The sequence below is a fragment of the Protobothrops mucrosquamatus genome, unplaced genomic scaffold (genome assembly GCF_001527695.2).
Source record: "Protobothrops mucrosquamatus isolate PMUCROS unplaced genomic scaffold, P.Mucros_1.0 scaffold63, whole genome shotgun sequence".
NCBI lineage: Eukaryota > Metazoa > Chordata > Lepidosauria > Squamata > Viperidae > Protobothrops > Protobothrops mucrosquamatus.
The window spans coordinates 1,618,297-1,636,412 of NW_015386442.1; the positions used below are offsets into that span (position 1 = coordinate 1,618,297).

General features: G+C 40.1%; 1 protein-coding gene across 1 annotated transcript in view; it reads right to left on the minus strand.

Annotated features, from left to right (window-relative positions):
* Nucleotides 1-18,116, minus strand: part of NAV3 (neuron navigator 3) — a 225,098-nt gene that overhangs the window by 57,809 nt on the left and 149,173 nt on the right. The window contains 2 exon segments of the mRNA XM_015812046.1: nt 250-533; nt 1,495-1,620. Coding sequence (XP_015667532.1) covers nt 250-533; nt 1,495-1,620 — 410 coding nt within the window.

Below are 18,116 nucleotides of genomic sequence, written 5' to 3' on the forward strand. Positions count from 1 at the left end.
TCCCACAACTGCAAAGGAAATATGGCAATATTATACTCTATCATTATTCCCTACCAAATACTTCTGAACTATTGTTCAAGTGATAAGCTTCAGTTATATAAATTATCTGTTTAATAAATCTAATATTGCAGTATTGCTGGTTTTCTATACCCAGGAGCTAAACATGGAGTTTTCCCATCTATTGAAGTTAACTAAGGCAACTTAGGGAACTACTGGTCTTACATGAAACACTTTCAATGCCTTTCCTACCAGGTGTTTTGATAGTACTTCCTCCTGCTTTGTGCCTAGATGATGTTGCTCCCACTTGTGCAGTCATGCCTCTTCTCCAAGAGCCTGTCTGAGAGATGGGAAGAGGGCCTTTTTGCCCTCCTTTCTCAGCATCCTCAAGCAATCCAGGAGGATGGCTCCTCCACTTGCCACTGTTGTCAAGATTACTCTCAAGATCTTCCTCTGGCTTCTTCAGTTCTTCACTGCTCCCCCAAGGTTCTCCATCAGTTACTGAACGTTTTTCAGAATCTGTCTTCAGCTACCAAAAATAAATATCATGAAATGAAATTAATTGAGGAAGTGTTTTTATTTCAATCAGTGCAGCCTGAGAGTACATGTTATTATTTACTTAATGTCTTACCGTCAAAATGCTGATCACCCTACTTTGACTGTTTTTATGGAAATGGTATTTGTATAACTGGTGCTAAGTACATTAACCTAGCATTGAGAGTGACTAATAATAGATAACAAAAATTAATGCTGATTCTTGAGATTGTTTTCTTCATTACACCTAAGAATATGAGGATCATATATTTAATTAGCAGGTGAGCTTCACGTTCAAATTGTGAAAGATTTTCCATTTGCCTACAAAACTGTCAGTACTGCAATAAGTGGCTTGACAGAAACATGATTCTTAACTGACAAGCCATGTGATTGGGGATAAATGTGTTTACTCAGAGATTAATTGTTATTTCACACTCTGTTTATAACCAAGAGTGTGATATGCTCAGAAAGGACTCTGCTACATCTTTAAGCCTCAATCTTGCCTCCATATGCAGCACAGAATTTTGCCTTGGGTTGTTGAAAACACCGTGCTGTGATCAATAGAAAATGTAATCATGTCATTAAACTCCAGCAGTGTTTATGACTCTTTGATGGGGGGGGAATAGTTATACTTTTTTTTTGCATAGGAAGATCATGCACATGCACATGTTGCTTTGATTCAATTAATTGTTTCATTATGGGTTTATGACATGGCTATACCAGAAGCTCTAATTATAACGATGACATGTCAGAATAGATTTAGGACTATTATTATTCCAACGAAGAAAACACTAAGAAAACCAAAGAAATAAACCGTACCACTCCACTCCCAAAACATTCTAGTAAAGAATTTATGTGTTTAACAAGTATGTTAAGAAAAAGTGACAAAGCATCCAAGTGGCTGTCTGGATTAAATATCCTATCCCAGCCAGAAAATTAAGAGACCTATATGGGTAGGTATATTTTTTTGTTGAAGAAGCAGTACTGTTAGAATAAGAACTGACCGATGATGTAGTATTGAGGTCATCTGTGCTGATGTTATCCAAAGTATCACTGAGGCCACTGCTAACGGAACTGCTATCATCCCAACTGTTGGAGATAAAAACAATAAAGAAAAAAAGAAATTGATATCTCATCTATTCTCCCCAGAAACTGAAATTCGCTGATATAATTGATTCCATGGGTTGTTTACTCATTAGAAATATTGCTAAATATGCTAAATATGAACTTTAGTAATCCATGTATTGCTAAAAAGGCTTTATTGTAAATAATTTACTGAAATATGCAGTTTCTATCTTTATCAAGACCTAGTATAAATGTCCACAGTAGGCTGATTCCTAGTTTATTGAACTCATATTCTCTATGATATCAAGAAAGTTGCATTAAATCAATCTTGGATTCTGGTTTAAATTTTATTACAGTATTAGTTTAGATTATTTCAAGGCTTTCCCAGAAAATGGTGTGGGTTAATGTTAAGTTGGTTATTCTTCAAAGAAATAAACATAAATCAAATAAGATTCAAAGAATATAAAACTGTGCTACTTCGAGTCTTCTCTGAAAGAGCAGTGAAAGTGAAAATAATATCAATAGTAACATATTATTTTCATTCCACCATAGTTCTTTTTTTTGCACTCCAGGAAGTTTGCTTGATATAAGTTAACATAAATTAACATAGCACTATTCAATATCTTGCCATATGGGTTTCAATCCCATATTTCATCTTGCTTTCTATGATCTTTTGACATTTGCCTAAAACTGGCAGGAATAGTTTTCAGTAATCTATAATCAAGGTAGACTTCTTCATGACCAGCATTATTGTTGTTCTTTGTCTATGGCAGTTTGTGATGGAAATTATAACCCAGGACATCTGCAGAACTTCAAACAGGAGAAGGCAAATGATCATTTGGAAGTCTAATCTTAAGGATTTAATATAATCTAGAATTTCTTAAGAAGAACTAAGGGGCATTGTTGCCTTTGGAAGTCTTGATTGACACTACAATATGCACTTCAAGGTGATACTTTTGAATTCTATCTAAAAAGGTGAACTGACTGAGCAAGAATCCGATAAGCATTGATAAAAATATAGAAATAAATCAAATGCTAATAAATTAAGAAAAGATGAACTGAATGAAGCAAAGAACCTTAATCTAATCCAGAAGAAAAAGAAAGCTGTTGGCAGACATCCAAAAGTGTTTTTCCAAAAGGCAACTGGACTTTCTTGAAAAAGTCCAGTTGCCTTTTGGAAAAGCACCTGTGGGACAACCATGACCTGGATGATTGAGAATCCCCAAAGACATGTTATCAGATATATATTTTCAGATTATCAACCTGTATTGGACATAACTGAATTCTCTTTAAAAATCAGGTTTGCCCCTGAAAGCCCAGATCTAGTTAAATCAGGAGTGCTTTTACATAGTTTAGATATAGGCCTTAAATCAGGGCTTTTCAACCTTTTCACAGATTGTACCACTTTTAGGACATGACAATATTTGAGTGCCACCAGTACTTAGCAAGGTGTCAAAAACGTGATGACTAAAAAGGGGGGGAGGGATTTGGGGTTTTACTGATTAGATTCATTTGTTGTTATAGAAATGGCTAGTTTATAATATTATGGAAAAGTAAAAAGTTGAGGTTCAATGTTAATGCTTCCTCCTACTACAACAGAGGAAGTCTGTTCTTTTTCCCTTCTACCACTCACTTTTCCCCCCTTTTTCTTCCCCACTGTGTCCTACTATTTGCTTTTGTATTTTTGTATTTTATTCTATAATCTAATAAAATATTACAAACTGTAGAAAAAAAGGAAAAAAAGTACCAGTTTTAATTTTTTCAGTGTCTGTTCCTTTGCTGAATCACTTTCCCTTTGCACTGACTAATGTATGATGAATTTATCCATGTTTATTAATATGCACCACTACCAGCTAGCTCGGGAGTCTTCAAACTTAGCAACTTTAAACCTGTGGACTTCAACTCCCAGAATTCCTCAACCAGCCATGATGGCTGAGGAATTCTAGGAGTTGAAGTCCACAAGTCTTAAAAGTGCCAAGTACTAGAAATACTTTGCACCTGATAACACACATGTAAAATGACAAGCATTGTTATGAAAATTTCCCTAAAACTTTGCTGTGAAATAAAATTGTCTGAAAGAAGAGTGTCATTAATCTACTTTCCAAATTTAAAAACCATTCTTCAGCTTTTCCTGAAAAGGAAACAATGAGTTTTAGCATTCTTTACTATCCCCTCATCCCCCAAATTCATACTATCCCCTCATCCCCCAAATTCCTGAGCATAGTTAGCAGCATTGCAGTGCATCTAAAAAAGGGGAGCACTTGAATTGTACAGATGTAGCCACCATCTTTCATTCCTTCTTTCTTTCCCTTCCATCCAATTTCAAGGCCCCTTTGATTCCTTGATGTCTCTGGGCACTTTACAGATAAAACAATCCATATTTCAAAAGAAGTCATGGCAGATCACAAGAACATAATTGAGCATAATGAAATTAAAAGTCTTCTAAAAGATTATGGTGTCTGTCTATACAGGAACATCCAAGAGGAGCAAAGACAGAGATTGTTGTTGGGTTTGTTTGTTTGTTTGTTTGTTTTTGTTTTTTGGTAGCCCAACATTCCTGCAGCTGCTTTTCTCTCACCAGAATAAAACTGAAAGGATGCAAGTAACCTTTCTTATTTTCAGGAAGAAAGCAGCAACTGTGGTGTCCTTATCCACTTATGCTTTACATTACCCCAGCCTAACTTATATAAGATTGACAGAGCAGCATTTTGCCACCACCAAAAGCCCTTAAGGCTGGCCCATCACTGAATGGAAGATAGCTGCTGATCTCAATGATTGCATATTCTATTGCTTTTTACAGCTCTTGAGCAGAATAAATAACAGATGGCAGGTTTACTATCACAGAAAATGACTCCCACCACAGACTTGGAAGATGTTTCTAAATTAAAGCCATCTTAGAGCAGGCAGTGTTAGTATACCTAATGATGGTTGCTTTAAAAATATCAAGTTGCACTTGGATAGAAGAATATCAGAGCTCCCAGAGCTATAGACTAAAATATTAACTTGAAATAACATTTTGGAAGAAGATAATGATAAAACATGTTCCTTTTTATTTGAAGGAAAAAACCCTTGATACATTCATTTAGTGACCTGGACAGGAGACTTTACTTTTATCTTTACAAAAATATGTTTTCAATTTATTTGAAATAAATATATCTTTAGATATAAACAAAGTGTTTAGCTATAAACAAAGTGTTCTATCATTAAGGATTTTTTCTATATTTGGAATTCTCATCATCAAGATAAACCCAAATTGGATAAAAGTGAAATACAATCTGCTCTGTATTTTCTAATATAATGCAGATGTTAGTACTCAATATCCCTCATTTTAATGCTCATGAACAATACTGCCACTTGCCTATACTTCATATTTACAGAGTGTTAAATATTACTGAATAGCTTTATTAAGATATCATACTAGCTATATATAGAAATTATTGCAAAAGTGGACTGATATATACTATTTATACACGACAATTTGAATTGAAGGGTAATTCTATTGATTCCATTTTAAATATTGAACTTCTCAATCAAAAGTACATCTGACATTAATTTTATTCTTTTTCTTTCCATCCTGAGTTAAGTTCCATAAATGACAAATTCATTGAAACATATCTATTTGAAATAGAATATGCTGGATGTTTTTCCTGCTTAGTGTGGTGTGGTTCACAAGAGCATGACTGAGGTAAATGTGCTATTTTACAGATCATTAGGACTCTTAAACTTTTTGGCAACTTTCTTCATCACACATTAAGTTAAATGGTGCTTTTTAGGCAAACTGGAACACAAAAAGAGTGCAGAATTTATTCACAAACTTCCTTTTGAATTGGGTTTTTCCAAAAAGGGAGAATTTTTTTTTTTTAGAAACATAGCATATTTGTTGTTGTTTTTTTTAAAAAATGTGCAAAATAACAAGCAAACTGACAAAGCCTGACCAGCTCCCACTGCAATCAATCAATCCATCACTTGTTTTATAATGGACCATCCTTGGCACATCTGCTAATAAATCATAAACAACAGCACTATGCTTATTTAGCCACATTCAGCATGGCACAGACAACATAAAAATGAAGCCATGGACAGTGCAAGTCAAATTAGACTTTCCTGTCCCATGCAGAGAAGATTGCTGAATTCCACTTGAAACAGGCAGTATAAACTCAACGGATGAGGTCATATGAAATTGCTTTTATTCCAGGTATCCTCAAAACATTAACTCACAGTTATTGCAGAAGTTCTTCCAGAATATAGGTTGTAATCTGGACCCATCTCGTAGGTAAAGGAATAATGGATTTCCCCATTCTATGTAAATGTTACATGCTGCTACGGAGCTCCTAGCCTAGCCACCAGGCTAGGATTCATCGAAGGATAATAAAAAAACCTGGCACGTAATAGGATGTCTGGTAATACACAAGACCCTCCCAGTGGCCAATTAGAACACATGTAACAACTAAACTACATTTCCCAGAAGTCCATATCTTAAGGAGACGGCCTTTTAACCCTTAAAATGCTACTTGCTCTACACACAGATGGTTACATACTGGTCAGATGGTTACATACTGGCCAGATGGTTACATACTGGTCCAGCACACTCCCCGCTTGGAAATACACAATTTCCGCTATTAACTAACTAGAATAAGCAAAAAACATAGCATCAAATAATGCAATTTTCACTATTAACTGACTATTAACTAGAATAGGCAAAACGTAGCATCAAAACAATGTAATCATGAGGTAAATACAAAACATGCATAACTATAACTGAGATAAACAAAGGTATAACATCAAACAATGTAATTATGAGGTAGACACAATATGCATAGTTCGAGGATCAATCTTGAAGTTCGGTCTTCCTCAGCAGCAGTACCAAGTTGGTGATCGGTCTGGTATAAAGCCTCTTCACGAGAGTCTTTGAGTCACGATCTGACTCATGTGGCTTCATGATCTGGACTTCAACTTGGTGAACTAGTCCATCAGAACTGGGTAGAACTTGGTGCACAAGTCCCATGGGCCAAGAGTTCCGATGTGCATCCTTGTCTCTCAGCAAGATAAGGTTCTTCTAGGTTGGGCTCTTTGGTCTTCCATATGCGACGATCCTGAAGAGTAGACAAGTATTCTTGCTTCCAGTGCTTCCAGAAGGTGTTGGCCAGCAGTTGAACTTGTCTCCATTGCCATTTATATATGTCTTTGGGAACAAAGTTCCCTAATGGTGCTGGCCAGTCGCCTGTCTTCTGGGTTAGCAAGGCGGCTGGGGTGAGGATAGTTGGATTTTCAGGATCAGAAGAAACTGGAACCAAAGGTCAAGCGTTGATGATGGCTGCTACTTCTGCCATGAGGGTAGTGAGGACCTCATGCATCAGTATGGGTATCTTTGTCCACATAGAGTCCAGGATTTTGCGGGCTATGCCAATCATACGCTCCCACGCTCCTCCCATGTGGGATGCATGGGGAGGATTGAATATCCATACACAATTTTGGGCCTTTAGGTACTTTTCAATTGCTGAGTTGGGGCAAATGCCTTCATCAATCTGCAGTTGCTTGCAGGTTCCTACAAAGTTAGTTCCGCGATCAGATCTAAATGCCTTAACTGTGCCTCTGTGGGCTTGGAACCTTCTTAGAACGTAGATGAAGCAAGAAGTGTCCATAGATTCAATGACTTCAATATGGACAGCTCTAAGACATGTGAAAAGGATGGCTCAACGTTTGCTGTTAGTTTGACCACCTCTGATCCGATGGACAGACACGGACCAAGGTCCAAATACCTCTAGGCTTATGTTGATAAATGGCGGCCCTGGACTAAGGCGTTTGGGTGGCAGGTTAGCCATCAACTGGTGTTGTGTCGCACCTCATTGTTTGCGGCAATGCAGGCATCTGTACAAAATGGTGGCGATGCATCTTTTGGCTCCCATGATCCAGAGACCAGCCACTCTGATAGTGCCTTCTGTGAAGTGCCTGCCTTGATGATGGACGGTTTCGTGGTAGAGTTGGACCAGCAGGTGTGTGACATGTTGACGGGCAGGAAGGATGATAGGGTACTTGATATATGACACTATTTCGGCCTTGTCTAGACAACCTCCTACTCGAAGTAAGTTATTACTATCCAGGAACGGGTTCAATTTCAGCAAAGCACTAAACTTTGGGATAGCCTTTTTAGCTTCCAGACATTCAAATTCCATTAGGTATGTGTCTTGCTGCACACTTCGAAGAATCCCTCTCTCGGCCTGGAGAGAGCTGTCTGGGAAGCTCATCTCACGATGCAGGAAATGAACGATCACTGCTACACCCACTACGAGAGGTCTCTGTCTGGAGAAGCATTCGAAGCAAGTCGGTTCTAGGAAATGATTAGGAGAAGGTTTCTCTGTCTCCTTGATGTTTGTAGACAAGCAGACAATCTGGACGGTCATTTTCTCACCCTGTCTGAGCAATTTGTTGGGTACCTGAGGTCGAATGTTGTCATCTTGATCTGGGTCTAGAAGCTCGTGATGTTCTGGTGTCTGTGTCATCTGGCTGTCTAGACAAACCAAGAATTCAGACGAACCAAGAATTTAACCAGATTGATTCTGCCAACTGTGATGCAGGAATCGACTGCGTAGCCTGGTCCACTGTATTCTGATCTGTTGGCACATATCGCCATTGCTCAGGATTTGAAGATCTTCTGATTCTTTCCACTCTATTGCTTACATAGACGTAGAAGCATCTGCTTTGGTTGTGGATGTAGCCCAATACCACCTTGCTGTCTGTGTAGAAGGTGGTGGATTGCAGCTCAAAGTCTATCATTTTTGATATTATGTCTGCGAGTTCTACAGACAGAACAGCACCGCAGAGGTCTAATCTGGGTACGGTGTGACCTTGTTGTGGTGCCAGTTTCGCCTTTCCCATAATGAAACTGATATTGTAGCTCTCCCTGCCATAGATTCTGATATATCCTATAGCTGCTATTGCCTTTGTTGAAGCATCTGAGAACACATGCAGCTCTTTCTTCGTTGTGGTGGCAAGTGAAAGGGGAACTGTGCTGTATGTGGACGCTTTGGAGACAATTTAGAGATCTATGCCACGTCTCCCAATCTTGCTTCTATTCTGGCAGACGCAGCTTGTCCCATTCTGTGGTGCTCTGGGAGAGTGCGCGTAGCTGCATAAATTCTTTGTCCTCTATCGACAAGGCTAAGTCATTGTGATTTTTGCTGGTTTGGAACACTATCACTCCCAAAACGGGTTTAGTTGTTGAAAGCGTGAAATGTTCTTGCCATGGTTTTAGGTGGGGTGCTCTCCCATTACTAAGAATGGAGGTCGTTGAGATATTCACCTGGGTTGGAGTTTGCAGCCGGTCAACACAGACCATTCCTGGGATGACCCATCCAGGTTCCATCTTAAAGGCAATTAGGGGGCCTGTTGGGCCTCTGACCATTCTATGGTAGGCAAAGGTGTCAGGGGTATCTACTCCTAACAGAGGCAAGATTTCAGCTTCAGGATTTAGGGCAGGAAGGTGATTAGCCATATGCTTTAGGTGAGGTATGGTGCGTGCTACCTCTGGTGTTGGAATTTGACTGCGATCGTCTGGTAAGGGGTCCCATTCTGGCAATAGCGGCAATAGCAACCATGAACTCCCATATAACGACTGGAAGTGAAGTAAGGCATCCCATTCTAGCAATGGCAGTGGTAGGAACCGTGAACTCCCATCTAACGACTGGATGCAGAGTAAGGCGTCCCATTCTAGCAATGGCGCAATAGGAACTGTGAACTCCCATCTAACAACTGGATGCGGAGTCCAGTGACTTTCCTCCCCGTCGTGCTCTGTGGCACAGTGCACGTTGTGAAAGGCGTTTCTTCACTTGGGAGTTCACTGGGGAATAGTGAGTCGCTACATACTGATGTGCAGTTGACCTTGGCAGGCACCTCTGGGCACTCTTTGGAGCCATGATGGGCTCCTTGGTTGAAGGAGGAGTAGACGCTGCTTGTTGTAGATGTTCAGAATCTGGATGCAGGACTCCCGAGTGCTTGTCACTCTTGCTTGGGTGCTTGGGCCGTGTATTCTGGAGACTCACAGCATTTGATGCAGACCTTGTACTCTCCCAAATCCAACCTTCCTTTCCAGGATGTTGGAGGACCCATTGCATTTTTGTTTTCAATTATTAAGGGAAGACTCATAATTCTTTTACTTTTGTACTGTATCCTCCAAAAATTTAAGCTTTATTATGAGACAAAAGGATTTTGAAATCTGCGTAGAAGTAATTTAAAATAACCCCCACTTTTTATCTATGTATGTCATTTCAATGCAGTCCACAATTTTATTGGGGTAAGTTTTATAGCTCTAAAAAAACCAAAACAAAACAAAAATTCTCCATCAATCTTTTTATCAAATGCGTAGAGTCATCAAATAGAGAGTAACAGTTGGGAAATCCACATTGTTTGTTCTGCCAGCCTGCTGCAGACAGAATAGATATTCAGATAATTTAACACCCCATCACTATTCCAATGTGATCACATTTAATATATCTTCTTCAGACTGACATAGAACCAAGATTGACCTTGAACACTGCAGGAAATAGGAGAGCACTAAAATTCCCATAGATCCTCACTACCTACATGGTGTTCTGTCAGCCATATAATACCAATTTTCCTTTCCTATCCTAGAAAGTATTACAGTGGTTCTCAGAAAAGAACCACTTTTTTGAGTTAGAAATGAAGATGTCTAGTATAAGTAGTCCTCAGCTTATGACCACAGTTGAGGTCAAAATTCATGTTGTTAAGTGAGACATTTGTTGAGTGAATTTGCCCATTTTACAACCTTTTTTGTCACCGTTGTTAAGTGAATCCTGCAGTTGGTAAGTTAGTAACCCAGATTTTAAGTGAATCTAGCTTCCCCATTGACTTTGCTGGTCAGAATTCTCAAAAGGTGATCACATGACCCCAGGACACAGCAATAGTTGTTATGGCCCAGGTGGTCAAGGCAAGGCAGGCCTCTAGAGAGTTCTTTATTTCTCTTAACAAATGTTCCAGCCAACGGCCCTCCAACCAGTAAGGTTTCACCTTCACACTACCCTGAAGACAGCCACCCTCAGTCCTCCAAACAACATTCCCTATAGTACCAAGAAAGCCCCCAGAGTAGGAACATGCTCACAGGGCAAGGTCCAGGGTTCCTAGTCCAATCCACCAGGCAGGGTCCAGGCACAATACAAGGGCAGTCCTCAGGACAAGAAGCAGGTCCCAGGAAAGAAGCAATTCCAAAGCTCCAGTGAAGCAAAGGCCAAACGTAGGCCACAAGAGAAGGATGATGTCCAAAACAAAATGCAAAGAGCTATCTTCCAAGTGAGGAAAGGCAAATAGCAACAGACATGAGTAAAAGCCAGGGAGAGTGTAAGCCAAAACAAACAATTGTTCCTGGCAAAGACTAACTCCCCATGGCTTCTCCTAAAGTTACTTCCCTCCAGGTGTTCCTTGTGAGGAGAGGTGGGGTGACCTCCTCCTGAGTAGCCTTGCAGTCCTTCTCTGGGTTTGCCTATGCTCCACTCTCCTTGCCCTTGGATCAATGGAGCAGGCAGCTGTTCCTCATCAGAGGAGATTGGCTGCCTATCAGCACCACTGCCGGTCAGCAGCCAATCCTCCCCTGTATCTGTGCAAGCAGGCAGCTCTCCATCTGGTTGACCACCTCTCCCAATGCCTGAGGAGCCCAGGACATGCCTTTCCTGTTGGGCGGTCCCAGCTCCAACTCCTTCTCCTTTTCCTCCGAAGCAGCCTCTGAGGGGGCCATAACAACAGTCATAAACATGAGCCAGTTCCCAAACATCTGAATTTTGATCACATGATCATGGGGATGCCGCAAAGGTTGTAATTGTGAAAAATGGTCATAAGTCATATTTTTCAGTGTTGTTGTAACTTTGAACAGTCACTAAATGAACTGTTGTAAGTCGAGGATTACCTGTATCTTACAAACCATTATTCTCCTACCTCTTTTTAGTCTTCAAAGCTTTCCTGAAACAATCAAGTCTTAATGGCCTTCCTAAATCTCAACAGGCTTTAGTCCCAATGAAAAGCAGGGCAGCAGTGGACAAATGCCCACCTTTGTATCCCCCAAAGATGGTAGTCCTTCAAAACTGCCATCTTAGATCTTACTGGATAGGAAGATAATGCTTGAAGTAAGAAATCACCAAAATACTCAGATCCTGGTATTTACACTTATTAAACCATAGGCGCTATTTAGTTCCCTATTTAGTTTAAAGAAACTTTTTATAAATTATCCCAAATATCATCCACATATATGGCCAGCTTATTGCTTATTCTTAAGTCAATATTATTTATTAACATAGAACATAAAACCCAAAGACAGATCTATTTATTACTTCACTGGGGGGGGAGATGCAAATCTCTATTCCTGTGTCATGTGTTACCTTGCCAAAATCTTGTTGCTGCATTTGTGCCAACTGAAATTTCCAAACCGTTTTAAAGCCGCATAAAGTCTATTGCGGTAATCCAATATAGAGCAAGGCATATGCCTGCAGTTCAGTGGCCCTTGTGCCTCAGGGGTAGCTTTCATCATTGCAGCAGATGTTCCTGAATCTATTTTCTAATATTGCTAAGAAAGAATATTAAATTCTGTGGTATATATAGAGAGCTAAATCTACTTTGCTGACTTCCAGATAGAATCATGCTGGCCTATTAGAATGTTTGCAAGATGATTGCCAACTTTATCTGGCTCTTATCATCTATAACTTATCATCTATAACATCAAACTTGATTGGGGAAATTTGGGAATTGAAGTCCACCTATCTTAAAGTTGCCAAATTTGAAAAACACTGATTTGAAGGGAGTTCTGGAGAAAGAAATGGTAGACTTAAGACAGCTCCAAAAAGCAGACCCATTGGCCATGGCAAAATGAAGAATGGGTAAGATTCCTTGGTAATTCCTCTCAGGAAAAGGAGAGGGCTTGAGATGGCCTACAAGTGCTCCAGACAGATGTTCTTTGTGAGGAGACTAGAAGATAGTGGTCTCCAGTAAGTTTAGCATTGTGGGATATGAGTGAATAGCAATCTTGCTCAAACCATGGTTGTCACCTTTGAAAGGACACTAAGTTTACATAATTCCTTTTCTAACCATTTTCAGAAATTGCTTATTAAATGCTTTTCTTCTGTCAGAAGCCTCTAGATTGATATGTTTCACAGTTCTATGTGACTTTCCTTCCAAAACTAGTGATTTTTACATAGAAATATTAAATATTGGACAGTAGAGGGAACAACGGATTCAGAAATTAATTTTAATAATTTCAACAGAGACATCTACCTCTATGGAGAGACTGTAAATGAAATTATGGAAGAAGAAATAGTTCTACCTGACAAAAGCAAGATTCAGTTGAAAGTGTATTTACGAATGATAGGCTACAAGAATAACAGGGGAAAGGATGTTACACAACAAACAAAATAATTTGGTGAATGTTGCCATAATTAAAAGGAATATAAATACAATAAACCAACAGAGTGACTTGCATAATTTTCTTATGTTAGATTTAAAAAATAGGCTTGTTAAAATTTTGAAGACTATTGTGAGAAGAGAGAAGAAAAAAATGAAAACAAATCAAGTTCTACAACATTATTTGAAGTAACTAAACATTAATATTGTTCAAAGAAAAAGGAAGGAATATTAAGTTGGTTTATTTGATCTAGGATAAAATAAATATGAACTTTTTCTGACACCAGGACTGAAATGATGATGCTTTGGAATTCTTGATGCTCTCTGATCATAGTTGTTTTCTTGCAGATACTTCATTATCCAACTAGGTAACATCTTCAGTGCTAAAAGGGAGTGGTGGTTGCTTTTGGCTTATATACAGTGGCTTGTCTTGTCAATGTGGATGGAAATTGTGTTTACTTCTTGGTAAATGAGGCTATTGTTTACTGTTTGATTGCTTATTTGAATTGCTCATTCCTTGATTGGAGTATTGTTTACTACTTGATTATTGGTCTGGTAATAATTCTGATACTAATCTCTGCTTAACTAGGATTTAAATGTTAGCAAGATTTTTTTTTCATTTTACCTTTTTTATTATAACTTTTGAATTGTATGCAAACGTTGCTTATCTCTATGTGCCTATTGATGGCTGATTTTTCTGAGTGCCAGGTTTCCAGAAATTTTGTAGCATTTGCAGACTTACCTTGTTCTAGGATGCTGACAGTTTTTCAGTTAAATCTGTCCATATGTTGTTGCTGTTAAGGAATTTTCATCATGTCTGGTGACTGATAGTTGGTGTTCATGGATGTGCTCTACTAGTTTCTGCTAATCTATATCTTGAAATGGCATCTGGCATTCTGTTACTGACTCTACATTATTTATATCTTTTCAATGCCCATCCACATTTTTATTATCAGGCAAGGATGCAAGATATGAAATTCATTACTCATTTAACATACTGGAATTACTCATTATTTTGTTTAAAAACTAAACTTGGAAAAACAAGGTGCCAGTTTTCCAATGCATCTTCATGCATGTTATTTGAGCAGAGAAAAGATAAAATGAAGGATTGGATACTAAGCACATGAAATGCAACAATAGGGTGAGAAGCATCCATTGTTAATTATTATTAAACTTTATTAAATAAATATATACAGTATAATACTGGATAATAACATGAGAGTAAGAAAAATCTAAATGGAGCAAAATAATTAAATAGTATCTGGTTATACCTATATAATACTCAATATTACCTAATGAACTTTATATTAGATTATACAGCTATTTTCTAAAAAATCCTTTTTTATTTTTTAATCCATACTTGAAACATTGTGCAGTTCTAGCTCAATATTACAAATATCAACTTTAAACAAATATTTTGCTATTGTTTTAAAAATGAAGCAATAAGTCCTGCATATGAACTAGTATTTGTTTGCATAACTAATTTAAGATAAAATGAATTTATCAGCAAGTTATCATGACAATGGTTAGTCTTGTTTCCATATCATCCTGAACAGTAGCTGATACGTATTGCAAAATATTTATTTTGTATCAAACTTTTATTGCATATTTTTATATTAATATGTGAAACTATTAATAGTATTCACTATGCAAGAGCAAAACTAACACATTCCTTAATTATAATTCACTAGTTAAAATTTAGAAATATTGGAGATTAAAATGTTTCAAAAGCAAAAAATTTAAAGTAATTACCTATTACAATTATTGCACTTTTATTTTGAATTAAGTAATTGGTATTATAAACTCAAAATGATTCTAAGGTATAAAGCTAGTACAGTGGTGGGATTCAAATATGTGAACAACTGATTCCCTGTTTGGATGCCACTTCTGGAAGTCCATTCTGGGCCTGGGCAACAAAAAATTAGCTACTGGTTCTGCCGAAGTGCTGCGAACCGGCTGAATCCCACCACTGAGCTAGTCCTTGACTTACAACCAGGGCTTTTTTTGTCATACAATGCCCAGAACGGAGTTCCGGCACCTTTTTTGGATGGAACCTTGTAGGGTAGGCACAATATCAACAAAGAGAAAAAATAACAGCTCTCAAAAGAAACCAGCATGGCTGCATAAAGAACTCTCTGACCAATTGAAAGATAAAAAGGACAAGTATAGAAAGTGGAAAGAGGAGCACATAACTAAGTCAGAATATTGACTTCTGCTGTAGTTTGAAAGAAGTCTTTGTTTTATGTTGCCTCAAGTGTATTCAGTTCATTGACCACTTTGCATAGAAAGGAATACCCTTCAGTTGGAACAGCAGTTGCTCTGATATCTAAGAGCTTCTAAGACTTAACTAAGGCAGAATATCAGCAAATAGCCCGAGCCTGCAAAGATGAAGTGAGGAAAGCTAAGGCTCAAAATGAACTAAGGCTTGTGACCAAAGTCAAAAATAACAAAAAAAGCTTCTTTCAACATGTAAAAAATAAGAAAAAAGTGAAGGAAATGATTGGTTCATTAGTAGTGGAAAGTGGCAAGAAGGTGACAAGCAACAGGGAGAAAGCAGAACTGTTTAACTTGTTTTTTGCATCTGTCTTTACACAAAGGGAAAAAACAGACCAACCTATCAAAAATAGTGCCATAAGAAACAGAATAGAAACACAAGTTAAGATAGGCAAGAAAATGGTAAGTGAGCACTTGTCCAGCCTAGACGAGTTCAAATCACCAGGACCAGATGGATTACACCCAGGGTTCTCAAGGAACTGGCAGATGTGATCTCAGAACCACTGAACTATATTTTTCAAAGATCCTGGAGCACTGGGGAACTACCAGAGGACTGAAAAAGAGCTGATGTAGTTCCCATCTTAAAAAAAGGAAAAAAAATGGACTCAGGAAATTACAGACCTATCAGCCTGACCTCAATACCTGGGAAGATTCTGGAAAAGATAATCAAACAACGAATCAGCGAACACCTAGAGGCAAACAAAGTCATTACTAAAAGCCAACATGGGTTTGTCAAAAACAGATCATGCCAGACAAATCTTATTGCATTCTTTGACCAAGTGACAAAATTAGTGGATCAGAAGAATGCTGTGGATATAATTTACTTGGACTTCAGTAAGGCATTTGACAAAGTAGATCACAACCTACTACTTGATAAGATAGAAAAATGTGGGTTAGACAGCATCACCACCAGATGGATCCGTAGCTGGCTGACCGCCCATACTCAGCGTGTGGTCCTCAATGGAACCGCATATACATGGAGGGAAGTGTGTAGTGGGGTGCCCCAAGGCTCTGTTCTGGGCCCAGTGCTCTTCAACATCTTCATCAACATTCTGGACGAGGGGATAGATGGGGAAATAATCAAATTTACAGACGACACCAATCAGTGGTTCCGTGTCCAGTTCTCACTGTTGCTTCTTGACCCGCATATAGGTTTCTCAAGAGACAAATAAAATGGTCTGATACTCCCATCTCTTTAAGAACTTGCCACAATTTGTTGTGATCCACACAATCAAAGGCTTTAGCATAATCAATGAAGCAGAAGTAGGTGTTTTTCTGGAACTCCCTAGCTTTCTCCATGATCCAGCGTATGTTGGCAATTTGATCTCTAGTTCCTCTGCCTCTTCGAAATTCTGCTTGTAGTTTTGGAATTTCTTGATCCGCATAATGCTGAAGTCTAGCTTGTAGGATTTTAAACATAAGTTTACTTGCATGTGAAATGAGTGCAATGGTGCGATAGTTTCAACATTCTTTAGCATTGCGTTTCTTTGGAATTGGAATGTAAACTGACCTTTTCCAATCCTGTGGGCACTGTTGAGTTTTCCCAATTTGCTGGCAAATTGAGTGTAGCACTTTTACTGCATCATCTTTTAAAAATTTGAATAGCTCAGCTGGAATACTGTCACTTCCACTAGCTTTGTTGTTGCTCAGCTTTCCTAAGGCCCATTTCACTTCACATTCTAGGATGTCTGGCTTGAGGTCAGTGACCACCCCATCGTGGTTATCAGGGATGCTAAGCTCGTTCTTGTATAGTTCTTCTGTGTAATTTTGCCACCTCTTCGAAATTATGGCGGACCTACCGGGGGTGGCTCCGTAACGGAGCGGAGTCCTCAGCAGAAATGGGGGGCCTCCCGAGGGTTGAGGGCTTCGCCGCGACCCCAATTCGGAGAGCTGAGCTCGCCGGTAACCTGGTGCCTGCTGTGTGACTTCCTAGTCTTCGGAGGACTCGGCCCGGCGAGGATATGGATGGGACGAAGGCCGGAGCCCGGCGGAAGATCTGGCCTGGACTCGGCCCTGGATACGGCCCGGCGGAAGACCTGGTCCGGACTCGGCCCGCGGCCTCGATGACAGCGGAGGCCGCGACGGACTCGGATTCGGAGGCCGCAACGGCTGTGGAGACCGCGACGGATGCGACGGACCCGGATTCGGAGGCCGTGACGGATGCGACGGACCCGGATTCGGAGGCCGCGACGGCTGTGGAGGCCGCGACGGATGCGGACCTGGCCGGCAACTCGGCCGGCGGCTCGGAGGCCGCAGTCCGGTGGATTCGGAGGCCATGATGGCCTCGGACTCGGCCGGCGGTTCGGCCTGCAGGCTCGGCGAGAAATGGAGGCCGTAGCCCGGCGGCCTGGCGGCCCGGCGGAGGATCCGGCCTATAGGCTCGGCCTGCGGACTCGGCGGTGGGCCCGGCGAGGGTGGAGGCCATGGTTCGGCGGCCCGGCGGCTTGGTGGAGGATCCGGCCGGAAGAACCCGGCCGTGGATTCAACTTTAGCGGCTGGTTGTCTCACCTATCTCAGGTCTCGGAATGGAAATTGGCCATCAGGAGGACTTGTTTCCCCCCCCCCGTGTTTTTCTGTTGTTGGACCTCGTGTTCATGTTTGGAACTTACACCAGGTCGGAACTGCTGGCCCTGCGCGATTCCCCCCTCGTGCAGGCATGGCCCAGTACAACCTTGAGGGCCGCCCTCAATGACGGGGTGTGGAACCCCCAGAGGAGCGCAGCAAGAAGGGAAGCAAAAAGGGAACTGAAAAGGAAAAAACTGAGAGCTTTCCTAGTGGGGTGTTTTAAGAAATTTTTAGGGGGTACAGGGAAGGCCAGGGGGGGCATGGGGGATGCCTCTCTGAGGCCA